A 22,161-nucleotide genomic window follows, 5' to 3' on the forward strand; every position below is an offset into this window, starting at 1 on the left:
ATTGGATGTTGTTATTGGTGAGATGTCAAGACTAAAGATAGACATTCTGGGGGTCAGCGAACTGAAATGGACTGGAATGGGCCACTTCACATCAGATGACCACCAGATCTACTACTGCGGACAAGAGGAACATCGAAGAAATGGAGTAGCCTTCATAATTAATAAGAAATTCGCTAAAGCGGTGCTTGGATACAACCCAAAAAATGACAGAATGATCTCAATTCGAGTGCAAGGAAAGCCTTTCAACATTACAGTGATCCAAATATACGCCCCAACCACAGCTGCTGAAGAAGCAGATCAGTTCTATGAGGATCTGCAGGACCTACTGGATAATACACCAAAAAGAGACATTATTTTCATTACAGGAGAATGGAATGCCAAGGTGGGAAGTCAAATGACAACTGGGATCACAGGCAAGCATGGTCTGGGAGAACAAAATGAAGCGGGACGCAGGCTGATAGAATTTTGCCAGGAAAACTCGCTGTGTATAACAAACACTCTCTTCCAACAACCTAAAAGACGGCTTTATACATGGACTTCACCAGATGGTCAGCACCGAAATCAGATTGACTACATCCTTTGCAGCCAAAGGTGGCGGACATCCATCCAGTCGGTGAAAACAAGACCTGGGGCTGACTGTAGCTCAGATCACGAACTTCTTATTGCCCAATTTAGAATAAAACTAAAGAGATCAGGGAAAATACACAGACCAGTTAGATATGATCTCACTAACATTCCTAGCGAATATACAGTGGAAGTGAAGAACAGATTTGAAGGACTAGATTTAGTAAACAGAGTCCCAGAAGAACTATGGACAGAAGTCCGAGACATTGTTCAGGAGGCGGCAACAAAGTACGTTCCAAAGAAAAAGAAAACCAAGAAGGCAAAATGGTTGTCTGCTGAGACACTGGAAGTAGCCCAAGAAAGGAGGAAAGCAAAAGGAAACAGGGATAAGGGGAGATATGCCCAGTTAAATGCGCAATTCCAGAGGTTAGCCAGAAGAGATAAGGAACTATTTTTAAATAAGCAATGCATGGAAGTGGAAGAAGACAACAGAATAGGAAGGACAAGAGACCTCTTCCAGAAAATTAGAAACATTGGAGGTAAATTTCAGGCAAAAATTGGTATGATAAGAAACAAAGATGGCAGGGACCTAACAGAAGCTGAAGAGATCAAGAGAAGGTGGCGAGACTATACAGAAGATCTGTATAGGAAGGATAATAATATTGAGGATAGTTTTGACGGTGTGGTGAATGAATTAGAACCAGACATCCTGAGGAGTGAGGTTGAATGGGCCTTAAGAAGCATTGCTAACAACAAGGCAGCAGGAGACGACGAGATCCCAGCTGAACTGTTTAAAATCTTAAAAGATGATGCTGTCAAGGTGATGCATGCCATTTGCCAGCAAATATGGAAAACACAAGAATGGCCATCAGACTGGAAAAAATCAACTTATATCCCCATACCAAAAAAGGGAAATGCAAAAGACTGCTCCAACTTCCGTACAGTGGCCCTTATTTCTCATGCCAGTAAGGTAATGCTCAAGATCCTGCAAGGAAGACTCCAGCAATACATGGAGCGAGAGTTGCCAGATGTTCAGGCTGGGTTTAGAAAAGGTAGAGGAACGAGAGACCAAATTGCCAATATCCGCTGGATAATGGAGAAAAGCAGGGAGTTTCAGAAAAACATCTACTTCTGCTTCATTGACTATTCTAAAGCCTTTGACTGTGTGGATCATAATAAATTGTGGCAAGTTCTTAGTGGGATGGGCATCCCAAGCCACCTTGTCTCTCTCCTGAGGAATCTGTACAAGGACCAAGTAGCAACAGTCAGAACTGACCACGGAACAACAGACTGGTTCAAGATTGGGAAAGGCGTACGGCAAGGCTGCATCCTCTCACCCAACCTTTTTAACTTGTATGCAGAACACATCATGCGATGTGCGGGGCTGGATGAATGCAAAGCTGGGGTGAAAATTTCTGGAAGAAACATTAACAACCTCAGATATGCAGATGACACCACTCTGATGGCCGAAAGCGAGGAGGAGCTGAGGAACCTTCTAATCAAGGTGAAAGAAGAAAGCGCAAAAGCCGGGTTGCAGCTAAACGTCAAAAAAACCAAGATTATGGCAACAAGAATGATTGACAACTGGAAAATAGAGGGAGAAACCGTGGAGGCCGTGACAGACTTTGTATTTCTAGGTGCAAAGATTACTGCAGATGCAGACTGTGGCCAGGAAATCAGAAGACGCTTACTTCTTGGGAGGAGAGCAATGTCCAATCTCGATAAAATAGTAAAGAGTAGAGACATCAGACTGGCAACAAAGATCCGCCTAGTCAAAGCCATGGTATTCCCTGTAGTCACCTACGGATGTGAGAGCTGGACCTTAGGGAAGGCTGAGCGAAGGAAGATCGATGCTTTTGAACTGTGGTGCTGGAGGAAAGTTCTGAGAGTGCCTTGGACTGCGAGAAGATCCAACCAGTCCATCCTCCAGGAAATAAAGCCCGGCTGCTCACTGGAGGGAAGGAGACTAGAGACAAAGTTGAAGTACTTTGGCCACATCATGAGGAGACAGGAAAGCCTAGAGAAGACAATTATGCTGGGGAAAGTGGAAGGCAAAAGGAAGAGGGGCCGACCAAGGGCAAGATGGATGGAGGGCATCCTTGAAGTGACTGGACTGACCTTGAGAGAGCTGGGGGTGGTAACGGCCGACAGGGAGCTCTGGCGTGGGCTGGTCCATGAGGTCACGAAGAGTCGGAGACGACTGAACGAATGAACAACAACAACATACAGGGAGGCATCGAATTCTTGCCCTGAGTCCCCCACCCCTGGGGGTTGAGAAGGGCGGGGTACAAATATTCAAAGTAAATTAGATAAAGATGCTTGCACAGTTATTTCCCTTGATGTGTGACTTACCTGAGGGAATTGGTGTGTGGCCTACCTGGAGTTTGGTGTGTGAGCAGCAGAGCCAGGGGAGGGGCTATTTGCATAGGAGCTGCCTGATTGGCCGGATGCAAATGAGCAAGTTTGAAAGTTTGAAAGATGGGCGGAGTCAAGAATGACAAATCACAATGAGGCCAAGGGAACATTCTCTTTCAGTGAGCTGAAGTCGGCTGGAGGATGAACTGGAGGAGAGCTGAGGTCGGTGGCCGAGATCAAGGGGTGGTCGCAAGGTTTTAAAGCACAGAGTGGTCAGGAACTCTACGTCAGGTTGAGGATCGTAGGTTTTCATTTGTTAGAAATCAGTTTTCCCACTCCCATTAGCATAGCATTTTTACTTTTTATTTAATTTAAGTAGACATACGTTTACAAGAGATTGTTGCATACAGTGCAGTACTTTCTATCTATTAATGTTCCATAATCATTTATTGATAATATAATTCCTTTAAGGGGTCACAGTCTCCTATCTAAATAATGTCTATAAAAAAAATCATAGACTCTTACTTTACATCCACTTCCTCCTTGTCTACATTCTTATAGGATCCTCTATATAGGCTGATAGAATTTTGCCAGGAAAACTCGCTGTGTATAACGAATACTCTCTTCCAACAACCTAAAAGACGGCTTTACACATAGACCTCACCAGATGGTCAACACCGAAATCAGATTGACTACATCCTTTGCAGCCAAACATGGCGGACCTCCATCCAGTCGGTGAAAACAAGACCTAGGGCTGACTGTAGCTCGGATCACGAACTTCTTATTGCTCAATTTAGAATAAAACTAAAGAGATCAGGGAAAACACACAGACCAGTTAGATATGATCTCACTAACATTCCTAGCGAATATACAGTGGAAGTGAAGAACAGATTTGAAGGACTAGATTTAGTAAACAGAGTCCCAGAAGAACTATGGACAGATGTCCGCGACATTGTTCAGGAGGCGGCAACAAAGTACGTCCCAAAGAAAAGGAAAACCAAGAAGGCAAAATGGTTGTCTGCTGAGACACTGGAAGTAGCCCAAGAAAGGAGGAAAGCAAAAGGAAACAGTGATAAGGGGAGATATGCCCAGTTAAATGCCCAATTCCAGAGGTTAGCCAGAAGAGATAAGGAACTATTTTTAAATAAGCAATGCATGGAAGTGGAAGAAGACAACAGAATAGGAAGGACAAGAGACCTCTTCCAGAAAATTAGAAACATTGGAGGTAAATTTCAGGCAAAAATTGGTACAATAAGAAACAAAGATGACAGGGACCTAACAGAAGCTGAAGAGATCAAGAGAAGGTGGCGAGACTATACAGAAGATCTGTATAGGAAGGATAATAATATCGAGGATAGTTTGGACGGTGTGGTGAATGAATTAGAACCAGACATCCTGAGGTGTGAGGTGGAATGGGCCTTAAGAAGCATTGCTAACAACAAGGCAGCAGGAGACGACGGGATCCCAGCTGAACTGTTTAAAATCTTAAAAGAGGATGCTGTCAAAGGGATGCATGCCATATGTCAGGAAATATGGAAAACATAAGAATGGCCATCAGACTGGAAAAAATCAACTTATTTCCCCATACCAAAAAAGGGAAATGCGAAAGACTGCTCAAACTTCCGTACAGTGGCCCTTATTTCTCATGCCAGTAAGGTAATGCTCAAGATCCTGCAAGGAAGACTCCAGCAAGACATGGAGCGAGAGTTGCCAGATGTTCAAGCTGGGTTTAGAAAAGGCAGAGGAACCAGAGACCAGATTGCCAATATCTGCTGGATAATGGAGAAAGGCAGGGAGTTTCAGAAAAACATGTATTTCTGCTTCATTGACTTTTCTACAGCTTTTGACTGTGTGGATCATCATAAATTGTGGCAAGTTCTTGGTGGGATGGGCATACCAAGCCACCTTGTCTCTCTCCTGAGGAATCTGTACAAGGACCAAGTAGCAACAGTCAGAACTGACCACGGAACAAGAGACTGGTTCAAGATTGGGAAAGGCGTACGGCAAGGCTGCATACTCTCACCCAACCTTTTTAACTTGTATGCAGAACACATCATGCGATGTGCGAGGCTTGATGAATGCAAAGCTGGGGTGAAAATTGCTGGAAGAAACATTAACAACCTCAGATATGCAGATGACACCACTCTGATGGCCGAAAGCGAGGAGGAGCTGAGGAGCCTTCTAATCAAGGTGAAAGAAGAAAGCGCAAAAGCTGGGTTGCAGCTAAACATCAAAAAACCCAAGATTATGGCAACAAGAATGATTGACAACTGGAAAATAGAGGGAGAAACCGTGGAGGCCGTGACAGACTTTGTATTTCTAGGTGCAAAGATTACTGCAGATGCAGACTGTGGCCAGGAAATCAGAAGACGCTTACTTCTTGGGAGGAGAGCAATGTCCAGTCTCGATAAAATAGTAAAGAGTAGAGACATCAGACTGGCAACAAAGATCCACCTAGTCAAAGCCATGGTATTCCCTGTAGTCACCTACGGATGTGAGAGCTGGACCTTAGGGAAGGAAGAGAGAGCTGGATCTGAGCGAAGGAAGAGAGATGCTTTTGAACTGTGGTGTTGGAGGAAAGTTCTGAGAGTGCCTTGGACTGCGAGAAGATCCAACCAGTCCATACTTCAGGAAATAATGCCCGACTGCTCATTGGAGGGAAGGAGACTAGAGACAAAGTTGAAGTACTTTGGCCACATCATGAGGAGACAGCAAAGCCTAGAGAAGACAATTATGCTGGGGAAAGTGGAAGGTAAAAGGAAGAGGGGCCGACCAAGGGCAAGATGGATGGATGGCATCCTTGAAGTGACTGGACTGACCTTGAAGGAGCTGGGGATGGTGACAGCCGACAGGGAGCTCTGGCGTGGGCTGGTCCATGAGGTCACGAAGAGTCGGAGACGACTGAACGAATGAACAACAACAACATGTACATTTTTAGTTTAATTTTACATTAAGATGTTGAATCATTGGTTGCCATTCATTAACAAAGTGGATCAAGCTGATCACTGAGGTCGACATGGGCAGGAGCAGCCAGAAGGCGTGGAGGCTGCTAAGACGATTGAGCAATGACCCCTCACAAACTAATACCCATGCCAACATAAAGGCAGATCAGATAGCACACCAACTCTTGAAGAATGGGAAACCCAACCTTGCCACCAAAGTAGGAAAGAAACCAATAGCCAGACAACCAGAGAGTGAGAAAAACCTTCATGAACCCTTTACATCTACTGAATTGGACATGGCTCTCAATAAATGTAAAAATGGCAAAGCAGCTGGCCTGGATAATCTACGGATGGAACAAATCAAGAACTTTGGTCCAAAAGCAAGGTGCTGCCTGATGGAGCTGATGAACAACTGCACTGCATCCTGTCAGATCCCCAAAATCTGGAGGAAAGCAAGAGTCATCGCCATCTTGAAGCCAGGCAAAGACCGTAATTGTAATATTCTTTGTGTCACAAACTCACCAGCCAGCAGAGTTCCTGAGGTAACGATGTTTATTCGAAGCACGAGTAGGGATAACAACAACCTTTACTACAGAGAGAGAGCTTTTATCACCCATCCAGTAGTAAAATACATTACAGGTGTGGCCACCAAAGGCTGTGTCTTAAAGGCACACTATACTACATCTCCCCTTCTCAACATAATAACTACACATTTTAAAAAGAATACATTTTATAACAGTATTAAAAATACATATCAAAATTACAAGGAATAACTCATTAACTCGTTACAAACTTCATTAACATAACTAGACAGATGAGAAAATACACTTTTCTTCTTTGGGGCCAGAGGTCACTAGTACTTAGCCCACCGTTGAAGATGGTCTTTACCACCATCCTTCTAAGGAGTATACCTTACAGGTTCAAACACTGGCCTGCCATACGATGTTACATATGTTGGCTGTCTATCTGTTGTTACGTGTGCATCACTTTTGCTCACCGAAACCCCTTTAAAACCATTATGTGTTGTGTTTCTTTGAATGATAGATTCAGGTATCTGTTTCCGTAGTTTTAATTGCCGCCTATTACGCCGATATACACGACCTTCCAGATTCTTTATTAGATATGACCGAAATTGTTTGCATTTTTCTATTACCACGGCAGGAAGCCATCTTTCCTTGCGGTCATTAGATTGCATCCATACCAAATCTCCCTCTTTTAATGGTTGGAGGGGTCTTGCTGTTCGATCATAAAAATGTTTTTGTCTCTCCTGCGCTCTTTGTAGATCTTGGCGCACATTAATAGGAATCCTAGGACATAATAAGTCAGTTGTTATGGGAAGTTTACTTCTCAACATTCTGCCCATCAATATCTGCGCAGGGGAGTACGATAATCCTGTCACAGGTGTATTCCGATACTCCAACAATGCTGCATACAGATCCCCACCTGCATTTCCTACTTTGTGTATAAGTTGTTTTATGGACTGAATGGCTCTTTCTGCCATTCCATTTGATTGTGGGTATCCTGGACTACTAAAACACTGTTCGAATCCCCATTCTTTAGCAAATATCTTAAATTCTTGACTCGCAAATGGCATATTATCACTCACCACAGTTAATGGAGTTCCATGTCGAGCAAACACGGATTTCAGCTTGACAATGACTGTTCTTGCAGTTTTATCAGGTAAAACTTCTGCATATTTTGAAAAATAGTCAATCACCAACAGAAAGGAATGGTTGTCCTGTTCAAATATATCCACTCCCACCTTCCCCCATGGCACTTCCGGAATCTCATGGGGTATAAGTGGTTCCTTTTGATTATTTGGGGCAAAACTGGCACATACAGAACAACTTCCAACAGTCAACTCAATATCTTTTGACATGCCGGGCCAGTACATCAACTGTCTTGCTCTTTCTTTAGTTCTCTGAATCCCTTGATGGGACTCATGCAGCTGTGCAAGTACATTTTGTCTTTGGCTTGCTGGAATGATTATTCTTTCTCCCATTAGCAGAACCCCATCCCTACACCATAACTGATCTTTAACCGGCCAAAAAGATTTTGCTATTGGAGCTACCTTTCGCATATATTTTGGCCATCCTTGATTAGGTATGTTTGAATCATCCTTAGTTGGGGATCACTTTTTGTTGCTTCTTGCACTATACCCTAGTTTTGCACTATAAGCAAAACTAGGCTTATACTTGAGTATATACAGTACTTTTAATCCACATTAAGTATTTATTTATTTGTCGTGTCAGAGCAGCCAGTCTATTATATTACATTTCTAACAGAACAAAGCAAACAAGCAGAAAAATACACAACTTGTGAGTTTGGTAGCTGGTTAAATGTCCTTTGACCAGTATCTGGCCACTTGGAGTGCTTCCGGTGTTGCTGCAAGGAGGTCCTTCATGGTGCATGTGGCAGGGCTCAGGTTGCATTGCACCAGGTGGTCTGTGGTTTGTTCTTCTCCACACTCGCATGTCGAGGATTCCACTTTGTAGCCCCATTTCTGTTCAATGCCTTCCAAGTCGCCCAGTCTTCTGTGTGCCCAGGAGGGAGTCTCATTTGCCATTGGTTGAGGTGCTGGGTTTGAGCCTGCCACTTTTGGACTCTCGCTCGCTGAGGTGTTCCAGCGAGTGTCTCTGTACGTCTTAGAAAACTATGTCTAGATTTAAGTCGTTGGCGTGCTGGCATCTACATTAAGTTAACAAACATGAATCTCATTATTTTAGAATTAACCATGTTATGTATTATTGGTTTTGTTATAGACTGAGAATTTGATCTATTTTGCCAAATGTAAGTCTCTGGATCTTATACATGAAGGAAATAAGTTTGTCTGTGTGAGGCAGGCATAGGCAAACTTTGGCCCTCCAGGTGGTTTTGGACTTCAACTCCCACAATTCTTAACAGTCGGTAAGCTGACTGGGATTCCTGGGAGTTGAGGTCCGAACACCTGGAGGGCCAATGTAGAGTGAAAAAACAACGTGTTTGCATAATTAATACAAGCTTCCCAGCTAGTCACTTCCAATTGCTTGAGGTAATCGAATTACCAGTAAAAGGATTACACCAGGATTGTGGCACAGCTGGCTGAGTGTCAGCTGCATTAACATCACTCTGACCAAAAGGTCATGAGTTCGAAGCCAGCCCGGGTTGGAGTGGGTTTCCAACCAATTGTGTGTAGCCTGTTGTCGACATCTGCAACCCGAAAGACAGTTGCATCTGTTAAGTAGGAAAATAAGGTACCACCTTAAAGTGTGGGGAGGCTAAATTAACTGATTTGTGAAGCCATAAAGAAGACTCCAGCAAAGCATTCCAACGGGGAAACGTGAGGAATGCGGAAGTGCTTCATCAGCATCGCAGATGGACGATGAAAGCGACATCTCCCCTGGCGGCCAGAAAAAGTTAAATAGCCTCTGTGTATGTCTGTATATGTTTGTATGTCAAAAATTGGCATTGAATGTTTGCCATATATGTGTACACTGTACGAGTCCCCTGCGGGGTGAAAAGGGCGGAATATAAAAGCTGTAAATAAATTATATATATATATATATATATATATATATTCATGCAAATCAAAGGGACATCTTTTTTGGCTAAATAATATGGGAAAGTGTGGGCAGGCAGGTGTGTTCATAGAGAAGAGGCAGCGGGAGAATGCACTGGCCTTCCTGCCTTCCCCAAAACACCTTTGCTTTCCTCCTGGGGCCTGTCCCCTTCCTCGCTGCTCCCGGGGCCAACCAGAGCCTCCTACTGCCGCTGGTGAGGCCTCCGTCTGCTGCACACACCTAGGTACTGAGCAAACTATCTTGGAAAATATTCCAATGCTTTTCCTAGTTGCAAGTTATCAGGGGTACTATTGTAATGCTAAAGAATGCTTAAACTTTCATACAGTGGCTGTTATTTCTCTTGCTAGTAAGGTAATGCTCAAGATCCTGCAAGGAAGACTCCAGCAAGACATGGAGAGAGAGAGTTGCCAGATGTACAAGCTGGGTTCAGAAAAGGCAGAGGAACGAAAGACCATATTGCCAATATCCACTGGATAATGGAGAAAGGCAGGGAGTTCCAGAAAAAACATCTATTTCTGTTTCATTGACTATTCTAAAGCCTTTGACTGTGTGGATCATAATAAATTGTGGCAAGTTCTTGGTGGTCTGGGGATACCAAGCCACCTTGTCTCTCTCCTGAGGAATCTGTACAAGGACCAAGTAGCAACAGTGAGAACTGACCACGGAACAACAGACTGGTTCAAGATTAGGAAAAGCGTACAACAGGGTTGTCTACTCTCACCAACCTATTCAACTTGTATGTAGAACACATCATGCGATGTGCGGGGCTTGACGAATGCAAGGCTGGGGTAAAAACTGCTGGAAGAAACATTAACAACCTTAGATATGCAGATGACACCACTTTGATGGCCGAAAGCAAGGAGGAGCTGAGGAGCCTTCTAATCAAGATGAAAGAAGAAAGGGCAAAAGCTGGGTTGCAGTTAAACATAAAAAACCCCAAGATTATGGAAACCGGTTTGATTGAGAACTGGCAAATAGAGGGAGAAAACGTGGAGGCCGTGACAGACTTTGTATTTCTAGGTGCAAAGATGACTGCAGACGCAGAGTGCAGCCAGGAAATCAGGAGACACTTCCTTCTTGGGAGGAGAGCAATGTCCAATCTTGATAAAATAGTGAAGAGTAGAGACATCACACTGGCCACGAAGATCCGCATAGTCAAAGCCATGGTATTCCCAGTAGTCACCTACAAATGTGAGAGCTGGACCAGAAGGAAGGCTGAGCGAAGGAAGAGAGGAAGAGAGATGCTTTTGAACTGTGGTGGTGTAGGAAAGTGTTGAGAGTGCCTTGGACCAAGAGAAGATCCAACCAGTTCATCCTTCAGGAAATAAAGCCCGGCCGCTCATTGGAGGGAAGGATAGGAGAGGCAAAGATGAAGTACGTTGGCCACATCATGAGAAGAAAGGAAAACTTAGAGAAGACAATGATGTTGGGGAAAATGGAAGGAAAAAGGAAGAGGGGCCAACCACGGGCAAGATGGATGAATGGCATCCTTGAAGTGACTGGATTGACTCTGAAGGAGCTGGGGGAGGTGACAGCCGACAGGGAGCTCTGGTGTGGGATGGTCCATGAGGTCACGAAGAGTCGGAAGCGACTGATGTTTAACTGCAACCCAGCTTTTGTGCTTCTTCTTTCACCTTGGTTAGAAGGCTCCTCAGCTCCTCCTTGCTTTTGGCCATCAGAGTGGTGTCATCTGCATATCTAAGGTTGTTAATGTTTCTTCCAGCAATTTTCACCCCAGCCTTGCATTCGTCAAGCCGCACGTTGCATGATGTGTTCTGCATACAAGTTGAATAGGTTGGTGGAGAGTAGACAACCCTGCTGTACGTACACCTTTCCCAATCTTGAACCAGTCTGTTGTTCTTACTCTTGCTACTTGGTCCTTATACAGATTCCTCAGGAGAGAGGAATAGGGAAGGGTTAAGGGGAGGGAGTGTGGTTCCCAGAGAGGCAGGAAGGAAGTGGGCCTCCTTATACATGCATTTCCAGTCCCTCTAGGAACCAAACTCCCTCCCCTTCACCCTTCCTTGCCTGGCTGGGAGAGGGGAGTTGGCCCTGCAGGATTCTCCTTCCTCTTCCTCCTCCTCCTCTTACCCTATTTCTTTCCTCTCTTCCTCTCCTTTTCCTTCATCTTTTCCTCCTCTTTCTCCTTCCTCTCCTTCTGGTGAGTCTTCTTCCCATTCCTTCTCCAAAGGGCCAAAGAGGGGCTGAAGCCCAACACACCTGGAGGGAGGGCCAAAGTGGGCCCAGGCCTCATTCCCTCCCAGGCTGGCCTCCTGACCCAGGTGGAGACACACACCCTGACCAAGAGCAAGGAAAACAACCCCTTCCTGAGCTCTCCTCCTTGGAAGGAGATGGAGCCTGGCCTTGAGCCTGGGGCACCATGGAGAGAAGGGGGCCTGGTGCAGAGGGGATATTGGGGGTCAGCACAACAGACTGCGAGGGTGTCACTTCTCAAATGGGGGATCCTTACATTGATTTTTGTTTCTTGTTTCAAAGTCTCTTGGTTCTGGGTTGTTGTAGGTTTTTTCGGGTTATATGGCCATGGTCTAGAGGCATTCTCTCCAGACGTTTCGCCTGCATCTATGGCAAGCATCCTCAGAGGTAGTGAGTTCTGTTGGAACTAGGGAAAAGGGTTTATATATCGGTGGAATGACCAGGGTGGGACAAAGGACTCTTGTCTGCTGGAGCAAGGTGTGAATGTTTCAACTGACCACCTTGATTAGCATTTGATGGCCCGGCAGTGCTTGGGGCAATCTTTTGTTGAGAGGCGATTAGATGTCCCAAATTGTTTCCTCTCTGTTGTTTTGCTGTGTAATCAAGGCATCAGCTGAAGCAATCCTGGGGTGATTCAGTGTGGGTTGGGACTGAATGGGAGCTCAATGGGAGGCCAGGTGGGCCTGGAGGCTGGAGAAGCAGAGGCCCAAGTAGAAGGAGGGCTCAGCATTACCTGGCTCCAAAATAAATAAAGGGCTTGGTTTATAATCTCCAAGAAAAAGCATCTTGAAGCCTGTTGTCTAATTCTGCCTTTTTTTTTCACAGAGTAAATGTGATTGTTGGCTGGGAATTTTGGAGCAGAGGATGTTAAGGGATTTCTTTCTCTTCAGAGAAGAGGGAGGAAAAGCGTCTTGCATCCAGTTTGCTTCTTCATCAATGAGTGGTTCCAACATGGAGAGACTCAACTTACCTGGACCTGAAGCAGGCACACCCCCCGGAAGCAGTGGGGAATCCTGGAAAAGGACTACACAGACATTCCTGGATGCGCACATCCAGTGCCAGCGCTTCAGGCAGTCTTTCGTCCGAGAGGGCGAGGGACCCAGAGAGGTTTGCAGCCGCCTCCACGCTCTCTGCCGCCAGTGGCTGAAGCCAGAGCAACACACCAAGGCGGAGATGCTGGACCTGGTGATCCTGGAGCAGTTCCTGAGCATCCTGCCCCCAGAGATGGGGAGCTGGGTCCGAGAGTGTGGGGCAGAGACCTCTTCCCAGGCGGTGGCCCTGGCGGAAGGCTTCCTCCTGAGTCGGGAAGAGGACGAGAAGCAGGAAGGACAAGTGAGAGCATTCCCTCTTGGTTTCTTTTGGCTTTTAAGTCCCTTCCGCTGTGTTTTTCAGTGTTTGTATGAGGGATGGTCACTCTTTGGCCTGATAGGTGTATTGTGTCCAAATTTGGTGTCAACTTGCCCAGTGGTTTTTGAGTTATGTTAATCCCACAAACGAACAACACATTTTTATTTAAATAGATATTTCTATCCTGTCTTTCTCGAACCCAAAGGTGACTCAAGGTGGCTTTACAACATAGGTAGCTATTTGATGCCATTAAAACAATGTAAAATTACAATAAACATTTAAAACAAAATTGTAGAACACATACATAAAACCTTTAAAAACGTATAAAACCACTACCTTCACTATTAGCCTCGTCGTCCAAAAACATAGTTTAAGCCGTTCCAGTATTTGATTTCACATAGTTCTGTGTTTGTCTATTTCACTAGGTTCCAAAAGGCTTGTTCAAAAAGCCATGTTTTCGCTTTTCTGGGGAAGGTCAGGATGGAAACAAAATATATCTCAGAATGCAGTTTCTGCATATTTGGGGGGAAATCCTTTTTTAACCTCTATATTTCTTAGGGAATTGTTTTGCTGTTTCAGGCCCAGAATAACAGCATTGAAGTCCTCCCTGATGTCTCTGAATCTGAGAAACCTCCACCAGGAACCACCCAGAGCCTCCAGCAGAAGGAGCTCAAGCAGGAAGGAGATGGGGCTGCAGCCTTGGAGGGTAAGGAGTTTTGGTGTTTTATACCATTGCAAATTCCCCTTTGGGGGATTGCAGCACAGCCACAATCAGTTTGAGCTAGAGAAGGCATACATCCAAGGATGGTCTTAAGATGAGTTTATAGACAGACATTTGGTTGCAAAAAGTGCAATTTCAGTGTGATTTTGAGTTTTCTTTATTGTTATACTTCTACATTTGCATAATGGATCCCCCTGTGGCGCAGTGGGTTAAACCCCTGTGCCGGCAGGACTGAAGACCGGCAGGTCGCAGGTTCGAATCCGGGGAGAGTGCGGATGAGCTCCCTCTTTCAGCTCCAGCTCCTCGTGCGGGGACATGAGAGAAGCCTCCCACAAGGATGGTAACACATCAAAACATCGGCACCCCCTGGGCAACGTCCTTACAGACGGCCAATTCTCTCACACTAGAAACAACTTGCAGTGCCTCAAGTCGCTCCTGACACAACAAAAAAAAATTGCATACTGTTGGGTTGGAGTATAAAATATTCCCAGGTGAAACCCAAAGCTAAAATGAGCCAGGAAATTCAGCTGCAAGACAAACAGACAACAAAGAATAATTTTAGTCAATTGAAATACCAAGCCCAGTATCAATCATAGCACTGAATGGGATAAAACAGTCCAAAACTCCAAAACTTTAAATATTCCTGGGCTGGAGAAGGCTCCTGTGTTCATAGGGTCATTTCCTCATTGGTTTCTTTATAGACTGTAATTGTAACCTCTGGGACATGTTAATGTGATCAGCTTTCCACCCCTTGCTCGCTCTCTCTCTCTCCCAGGGGCTGGAATGATTTCGTTGCCGAATCCTCAATCGTTTCTTCTGCTTTGTGATGGAGTGGAAGTGACTCAGGTAAGCAGAAGGGTTCCTGGGAGAGGAGGAAGGGAGCTGCCTGGGTGTAATTTCTTCCAGGCTTCATCATCAAACATCTCTTGAAACAGAAAAGATTGAATGTGAGTTTCTTAAAAGTGATATTCTGAAGTCACAATTGCAAACAGTACCAACAAGAGGGGAAAAAGTAAGAGAAATCTAAAGAATGCTCAAAACTTTCAACTGAGCTAAGATTTAAAAGGAACATGTACAAGAAATGGAAAAGGAGGGAAACCACCAAAAAAGAATTCCAACGACTAACCAGCATAATTCAGGGAAAGGTTTGAGAAGCTAAAGCAGAAAAGGAGCTCAGGCTTGCCAGAGAGTTTGAAAACAACAAAAAAGCGGTTCTTTGGTTGTGTCAGTAGAAGAAGGAAAAACGAGGAAACAGTAGGGTCTCTGCCTGGAGAAGGTGGTAAAATGCTAACAGAGAATTGGAAAAAGGTAGAACATTGCCTGAGTCTTCTCCCAAAAGGGAATCAGTATTCTACTTGAGCAAGATGGAGCAGGTAAGGTAATAGGGGAAATGCAACCCAAAATAGGTAAAGAGGTCATCCAGGAATATCTGGCCACTCTAAATGAATTCAAGTCTCCAGGGCCACAGGAACTACATCCAAGACTCGAAGGAACTCACAGAAGAAATGTCAGAACCACTGGCAATAATCTTTGAGAATTCTTGGAGAACGGGAGAAGTCACAGCAAACTGGAGGAGGCAAAAGTTGTCTCTATCCTTAAGAATGAACAAAAAAGAGGACCCCCAACAATTACCATCTAGTCAGCTTGACCTCCCATGATCTTACAAACAACTAGTAATAAGTGAGCTAGATAATACTACTGTTAGGTGGTGAGCGCAAAGGATGCTCACCAATGGTTCCTCTCCATTCTGGAAAGAAGTGACTGGTGGAGTGCCGCCGGGTTCTGTCCTGGGCTCAGTACTGTTCAACATGCATATCGGATTTTCAGATGAGACCAAATTAGCAGGGATAGTTAATATTCTAGAAGACAGGATCCGAATTCAAAATGACATTCACATGTTTGAGAGCTGGGCCAAAAAGAATCGCATGAATTTCAACAAGAATAAATGTAGGATAGTACATAGGACTTAATGTCAAGGGAAACCTTTACCTTTACTACACTGAGGGTGGAGAAAAATGCAATGCACAGATACAGGGTGGTTGACATATGCCTCAACAACAGTTCACATGAAGAGCATCATGAAGAGTGTTAGTAGGCCACAAGTTGAACATGAGCCAACGATGTGGTATATATTTATCTTGTCAGGAGCAACCAAACAGTTGTATTACATTTTTAACAAACAAACAGACAAAACACAAAGTTTGCAAGCTTGGTAGTTGATTAAATGTCCTTTGACCAGTAGCTGGCCACTTGGAGTGCCTCTGGTGCTACTATAAGAAGGTCCTCCATTGTGCATGTGGCAGGGCTCAGGGTGCATTGCAGCGGTGGTCAGTGGTTTGCTCTTCTCCACACTCGCATGTCGTGGATTCCACTTTGTAGCCCCATTTCTGAAGGTTGGCTCTGCATCTCGTGGTGCCAGAGCGCAGTCTGTTCAGCGCCTTCCAAGTCGCCCAGTCTTCTGTGTGCCGAGGAGGGAATCTCTCATTTGGTAGCAGCCATTGGTTGAGGTTCTGGGTTTGAGCCTGCCACTTTTTGACTCTTGCTTGCTGCAGTGTTCCAGCGAGTATCTCTGTAGATCTTAGAAAACTATTTCTTGATTTAAGTCATTGACTTGCTGGCTGATATCCAAACTGGATGAGCTGGAGATGTCACTGCCTTGGTCCTTTCACTATTGGCTGCTACTTCCTGGTGGATGTCAGGTGGTGCAATACTGGCTAAACAGTGTAATTTCTCCAGTGGTGTAGGGTGCAGACACCCTGCGATAATGCGGCATGTCTCATTAAGAGCCACATCCACTGTTTTAGCATGGTGAGATGTGTTCCACACTGGGCATGCATACTCAGCAGTAGAGTAGCATAGCTGTGTTTGGTTGTGATCCCCAGGTTGTGCCAGTCAGATTTCATATGATATTGTTTCTTGCACTCACTTTTTGCTTGATATTCAGGCAGTGCTTCTTGTAGGTCAGAGCACAGTCCAGAGTGACTCCCAGGTATTTGGGTGCGCTGCAATGCTCCAGTGGGATATGGTGCAGCAGCTTAAAAGATTATGCAGTTTTGGGCTGCATCCAAAGGAATATAGTGTCTTGATTAAGGGAAGCTTTTGTGAGACCTGACCTGGAATAACACTGTGTCCCATTCTGGGCACCACAATAAAAGTTGGAACATGTCCAGATTCCATTTCTGATTCTAAATATCAGTTGAGAAATGGTTGTGACTGTGACTAACCGGATATCTCTACAAAGCTTAGAAATGTGGTATGAAGGCCGTAGCCCTTTCCCTTCAAGCAACCAACAGGAATGTAAATCTAATTTAAAGGTTTTCTTGTAATTATTTTTCTTGGTAGCCCTGATGTGAGAAGGAAATGTGTTCTTTTTCCAGCAGGGCCCAATTGCCTTTGAGGACATGGCTGTCCATTTCTCCCTGGAGGAGTGGGCTCTCCTGAATCCTGATCAGAAAGCCTTGCACGGGCAGATCATGGAGGAGATTCATAGGATGGTGGACTCTCTTGGTAAGGCTCCCTCACTGATGGGGATTTCTATTTCAGAATGCAGTATTCCAGTCAGCAGCTCTCTGGTGGGAGCAGGATCCTAACTCATCACAATCTCTGAGAGTTCTCAAGGCAGGGCTTATTTTAGAAATATAGGACATAGTGTAAGATTGACTTGGTGCCTGAGTCACAGTGATGCTGGCACCAATCCTGACTACAGTGGGAAGGCTTCCATAACTGGAGCCAAGTTACAAGCGTACCACACTCCTTCGCAGCAACAGGGCTCCCTAGAAGAGTAATCAAGAGTAATCACTCCAGATCAGTCACACTATCTCTCTCTCTCTCTCTCTCTCTCTCTCTCTCTGTGTGTGTGTGTGTGTGTGTGTGTGTATGAGTGTGGGTGTGAGAGAGAGAGAGAGGGAGAGGAAGGAAGCAGATTGGCTGGAGAGAGAGACTGGAGAATGGATCATCAAAAAGTTCAAACTTCCCTGGCTTCAGATAAGCAGATGCAACTATACATCTTATTATCGGTGTGGTATTCAACTTAGTTTTTCCTCCCAACCAGGCAGGCTAGCGTCTGAAGGCTAAGCTCTTTGCCTCAGTCATTCTCGCAAGATGGTAACTTGTTTTTCCTCCCAACCAGGCAGGCTAGCGTCTGAAGGCTAAGCTCTTTGCCTCAGTCATTCTCGCAAGATGGTAACTTGTTTTTCCTCCCAACCAGGCAGGCTAGCGTCTGCATGTCTGAAGCTGAGCTCTCTTTGTACGCTGCCTCTCCCGGCACACAAACAGCCTCCAGCCTCAATCATTCACAAGATGCTGACTTGTAATATAACGCGTTCTGTGTTCTGTGCTTGAGAATGATTGGAGCTCGGGTTTTTTGTGCACTGGGAGAGGCATACAGCAAAACCCAAACACTATGCCCCTCTCTTTCAAATAGTAAGAGTTGAATTCATGGTAGGTTGCCACTATATCTGGCTGAGTCCTGCAGACCTTCCTCTTTTTTCTCCCTTCTCTGCCTTCATCATTGTTCTTCTCTTTCTCTTTACAGTCACTATCTTGTATCTTCCCAGCTTTGTCAGGCAAACCAATTCCTTTGGAAATAACATTTCAAAGACCTGCAAGAGTCCCATTCAGTTTCGTTGTTCATTCGTTCAGTCGCTTCCAACTCTTCGTGACCTCATGGACCGGCCCACGCTAGAGCTCCCTGTCAGCCGTCACCACCCCCAGCACCTTCAAGGTCAAGCCAGTCACTTCAAGGATGCCATCCATCCATATTGCCCTTGGTCGGCCCCTCTTCATTTTTCCTTCCACTTTCCCCAGCATCATTGTCTTCTCCAAGCTTTCCTGTCTTCTCATGATGTGACCAAAATACTTCATCTTGGCCTCTACTATCCTTCCCTCCAATGAGCAGTCGGGCTTTATTTCCTGAAGTATGGACTGGTTGGATCTTCTCGCAGTCCAAGGCACTCTCAAAACTTTCCTCCAACACCAGTCCCATTTCAGTAGTTGATGGTAAAACTGTAACCATCTCTGCAGCACTACGAAATAAGATATGGGACCTTCTACGTTGGAGTAGAAAATCCAGCCTTAACTGAACATGGGGAGAGAGAACTGGAGGTTGGGAGAGAGAAGTAAAAAGGAGGGAAGGATTGTGAAATGGGTGGTAGCAAGGTAACGTCTTAAGCTAGAGAAAAAGGCAAGCATTTGAATCTGAAGGGAAAAGGCATCCATTCCCCCAGAAAGAAGGAGACAGAAGAAAATACCATGCTGGGCTGAGCAACAGGGAGCCTCTGGAGCATATTTACCTTATCTCTGCCTTAGAGGCTCCAGGCAGTCAAACAGTGTCTGTCCTTACTAACCAAGGGATGGGGAGAAAACAGCATTTATATCTTCTCTACCTCCATGTCTATCTTGTTATAAGGAACATTTCTATTTATCTATTTATTTACAACATTTCTACCTCGCCTTTCTAATTCCGGAGGGGACACAAGGCTGCTTTATGTACAGGCAACAATTTCATGCCCCAAAACACAATGTATACTTAAATAAATATTAAAACAGAACTAAAAAGTACATAAAAAGAATTAAAATGTTTAAGAACAATATATTAAGAGTTAGACACATAATCCATGAGCGTAATCCAAGCGGATAGTCCAATTGAGGTCGCTTTTCGTTCAGTCCTTCTCACCCAAATGCATTTCGTATTTCGTTTGTTGTTATTTTTTAATGCGGCACTAAATTATTGCCAAATTGGAAGCCGCTCTGAGTCACCCTCGCGTTTGAGATTGAGCGGGCTAAAACTACAGTAAACAAATAAATCCACTTCTTGTCCCATTTCTTTTATCACTCGTGCTGAGGAATAATTGTTTCTCTCCCTCTTGTTTGCAGCAGATAGCTGGAAGAAGAGCAATGTATGCACCAAATTCAGGGAGTATTTGGGACACAATGGGGGCCTTCCTAGACACCAGCAAACCCTCAGAGAAGATGGAGATTCTGCCAGAGAAAGGCCCTACAAATGCAAATTATGTGGGCAGTGTTTTACCCAAGATGTAGCACTTCTTCTTCATAAGACACTCCATGCTGAAGAAAGCCATTGTAAATGGAAAGAATCGGCAAAATGCATTGCTGGTTATAAATTGCCACATCTGAGCCAAGAGGAAATCTTTGCAGAAACTGAGGATTTCATAAGCCGGATGTGTGGGAACTCTTTTATCCAGAGTTCACACTTGGATTACACACATAAGGAATTACACACAGGACAGGAACCATACAGATGCCAGGAGTGTGGGAAATCTTTTGCTGACAGCTCACAATTGATGAGCCACAAAAGATACCATGCAGGAGAGAAGCCACACCAATGCCAGGAGTGTGGGAAATGTTTTGCTTCCAGTTCAGACTTGGTGAGGCACAAAAGACTCCACACAGGAGAGAAGCCATACCAATGCCAGGACTGTGGAAAATGTTTTGCTTACAGTTCAGTCTTGGTGAGGCACAAAAGGCTCCACACAGGAGAGAAGCCATACCAATGTCAGGAGTGTGGGAAATATTTTGTTGACAGTTCGGACTTGGTGAGCCATAAAAGACTCCACACAGGAGAGAAGCCATACCAATGCCAGGAGTGTGAGAAATGTTTTGCTTACAATTCAGACTTGGCAAGACACAAAAGACTCCACACAGGAGAGAAGCCACACCAATGCCAGGAGTGTGGGAAATGTTTTGCTTCCAGTTCAGAATTGGTGAGACACAAAAGACTCCACACAGGAGAGAAGCCATTCCAATGCCAGGAGTGTGGGAAATATTTTGCTGATGTTTCAAACATGGTGAAGCACAAAAGAGTCCACACAGGAGAGAAGCCATACCAATGCCAGGAGTGTGGGAAAGGTTTTACTAACAGTTCAAACTTGTTGAGCCACCAAAGACTCCACACAGGAGAGAAGCCATTCAAATGCCAAGAGTGTGGGAAATGTTTTGCTGATGGTGCATACTTGATTAGCCACAAAAGACTCCACACAGGAGAGAAGCCATACCAGTGCCAGGAGTGTGGGAAGTGTTTTGCTTACACTTCACAATTGATGAGGCACAGAAAACTACACCCAGGAAAGAAAGGATAAAATGGCCATAAGTATGGGAAATGTTTTACTCAGACTTCATCCCTTAAAAACACCAGAGAATTCATACAGGCCAAGTGTGTGAGAAATGTTTTGTTTGGGATTCATACCTTTTGAACCATCACAGACTACATACAGGAGAGACATCATCCAAGAGCTGTAACAAAAATAAAAAAATGTGTTATCACTTATCATGATGGTGAACTGGCTGAAATTGGCTGGAATATTTTGCCCTGCTGTACAATATAATCCAGCAAAAAAATTAATTGTATATTTTATTATGATATTGTTATTTTTAATTTGCTATGGTTTTGATATTGTAGGTTATTTATTAACTTTTTTAATTTTTGTTTTGGTTTGTACTGTGACTTATCTTCTATGAGGCATCCCTAGTCCTGTCTGTAGAAGGGCAGGATATAAATAAAGATTATTATTATTATTATTATTATTATTTGGTCATTGTAGGTTTTTTGGTTTGTATGGGCATGTTCTAGAAGTATTCTCTCCTGACGTTTCGCCTGCAGCTATGGCAGGCATCCTCAGAGGTTGTGAAGATGCCTGCCATAGATGCAGGTGAAATGTCAGGAGAGAATGCTTCTAGAACATGACCATACAGCCCGAAAAACCTACGACAACCCAGTGATTCCAGTCATGAAAGCCTTTGACAATACATTATTATTATTATTATTATTATTATCATTATTATTATTATTTATTTGCAACAGGCAAGTTGCAGGTTTTGGACATGTTGGTTCTGTAGACTATACATTCAACATTTTCCGATGAATATGTGTTATTCCTTTGGCTTCCAGTAACACTTGGCTTGACTTTTGGACTCTTTTCTTAGAGAATTATCTTCATTGTTTTGAATTCTGTTTAGGTTTTTTGCTTTGTTTGATTTGGGACTGTTCTGGAGAATTCTTTTGCTTCTCTGGCCACCCATCTCACCTGATTTCAAACAGGATCATTCAAGAAGTTCCACATGAGGTCAAAGACTGTTAGAAACCTGTTTTCATGTGTTAGTATTAAAAGCCTTTTAAGAAAGAGGAAAGGCTTGAATGAAAGTCACGCTGAAACCTTTGGTAACGTCTTCATAAAAGAATATTTACCTCATTTGTAACCACCAAGCATTTATACTTCTGAAACCATCACACTTTTGTTACAAAAAGGATAGGAATAAACCAACTGTTTTACTTTAAGCAAAGTCTCTCTCGCTTTCTAACCTCTACTTTAAAGGAACAGAAAAGGTGGAAAAGATATTTAAAACGCCCTCACTTGACGGATTTATTCCTTTACATTGTATGGTGGCAGCAGAATTAAACATTATTTATTTTTATTGGTGGTATATTTATTTATTTATAGTA

The 22,161-nt window shown here is 44.1% G+C and overlaps 2 protein-coding genes and 1 pseudogene across 2 annotated transcripts in view; 2 read left to right on the forward strand and 1 right to left on the reverse strand.

Annotated features, from left to right (window-relative positions):
• Window positions 1-22,161, reverse strand: part of LOC132765774 (zinc finger protein 850-like) — a 1,095,673-nt gene that overhangs the window by 843,048 nt on the left and 230,464 nt on the right. The gene's annotated exons all lie outside the window — the stretch shown is intronic.
• The window catches only part of LOC132766020 (zinc finger protein 850-like), a 64,560-nt pseudogene continuing 53,817 nt past the window's right edge, over window positions 11,419-22,161 (forward strand).
• LOC132767879 (zinc finger protein 726-like) lies at window positions 17,013-20,966 on the forward strand. The gene is made up of 2 exons (XM_067465412.1): window positions 17,013-17,210; window positions 19,578-20,966. Exons 1-2 carry the CDS (start codon window positions 17,105-17,107, stop codon window positions 20,798-20,800), a joined length of 1,329 nt encoding a protein of 442 aa, XP_067321513.1. The 5' UTR covers window positions 17,013-17,104; the 3' UTR covers window positions 20,801-20,966.

Source organism: Anolis sagrei, chromosome 2 (assembly GCF_037176765.1).
Source record: "Anolis sagrei isolate rAnoSag1 chromosome 2, rAnoSag1.mat, whole genome shotgun sequence".
Lineage (NCBI taxonomy): Eukaryota > Metazoa > Chordata > Lepidosauria > Squamata > Dactyloidae > Anolis > Anolis sagrei.

Excerpts from the sequence above, each read along its gene's own strand:
- LOC132767879 (XM_067465412.1), top strand. The coding sequence starts at position 17,105 with ATGGCTGTCCATTTCTCCCTGGAGGAGTGGGCTCTCCTGAATCCTGAT. Across the intron at positions 17,211-19,577 it reads TAGGATGGTGGACTCTCTTG|CAGATAGCTGGAAGAAGAGC; the intron begins GTAAGGCTCCCT and ends TCTTGTTTGCAG.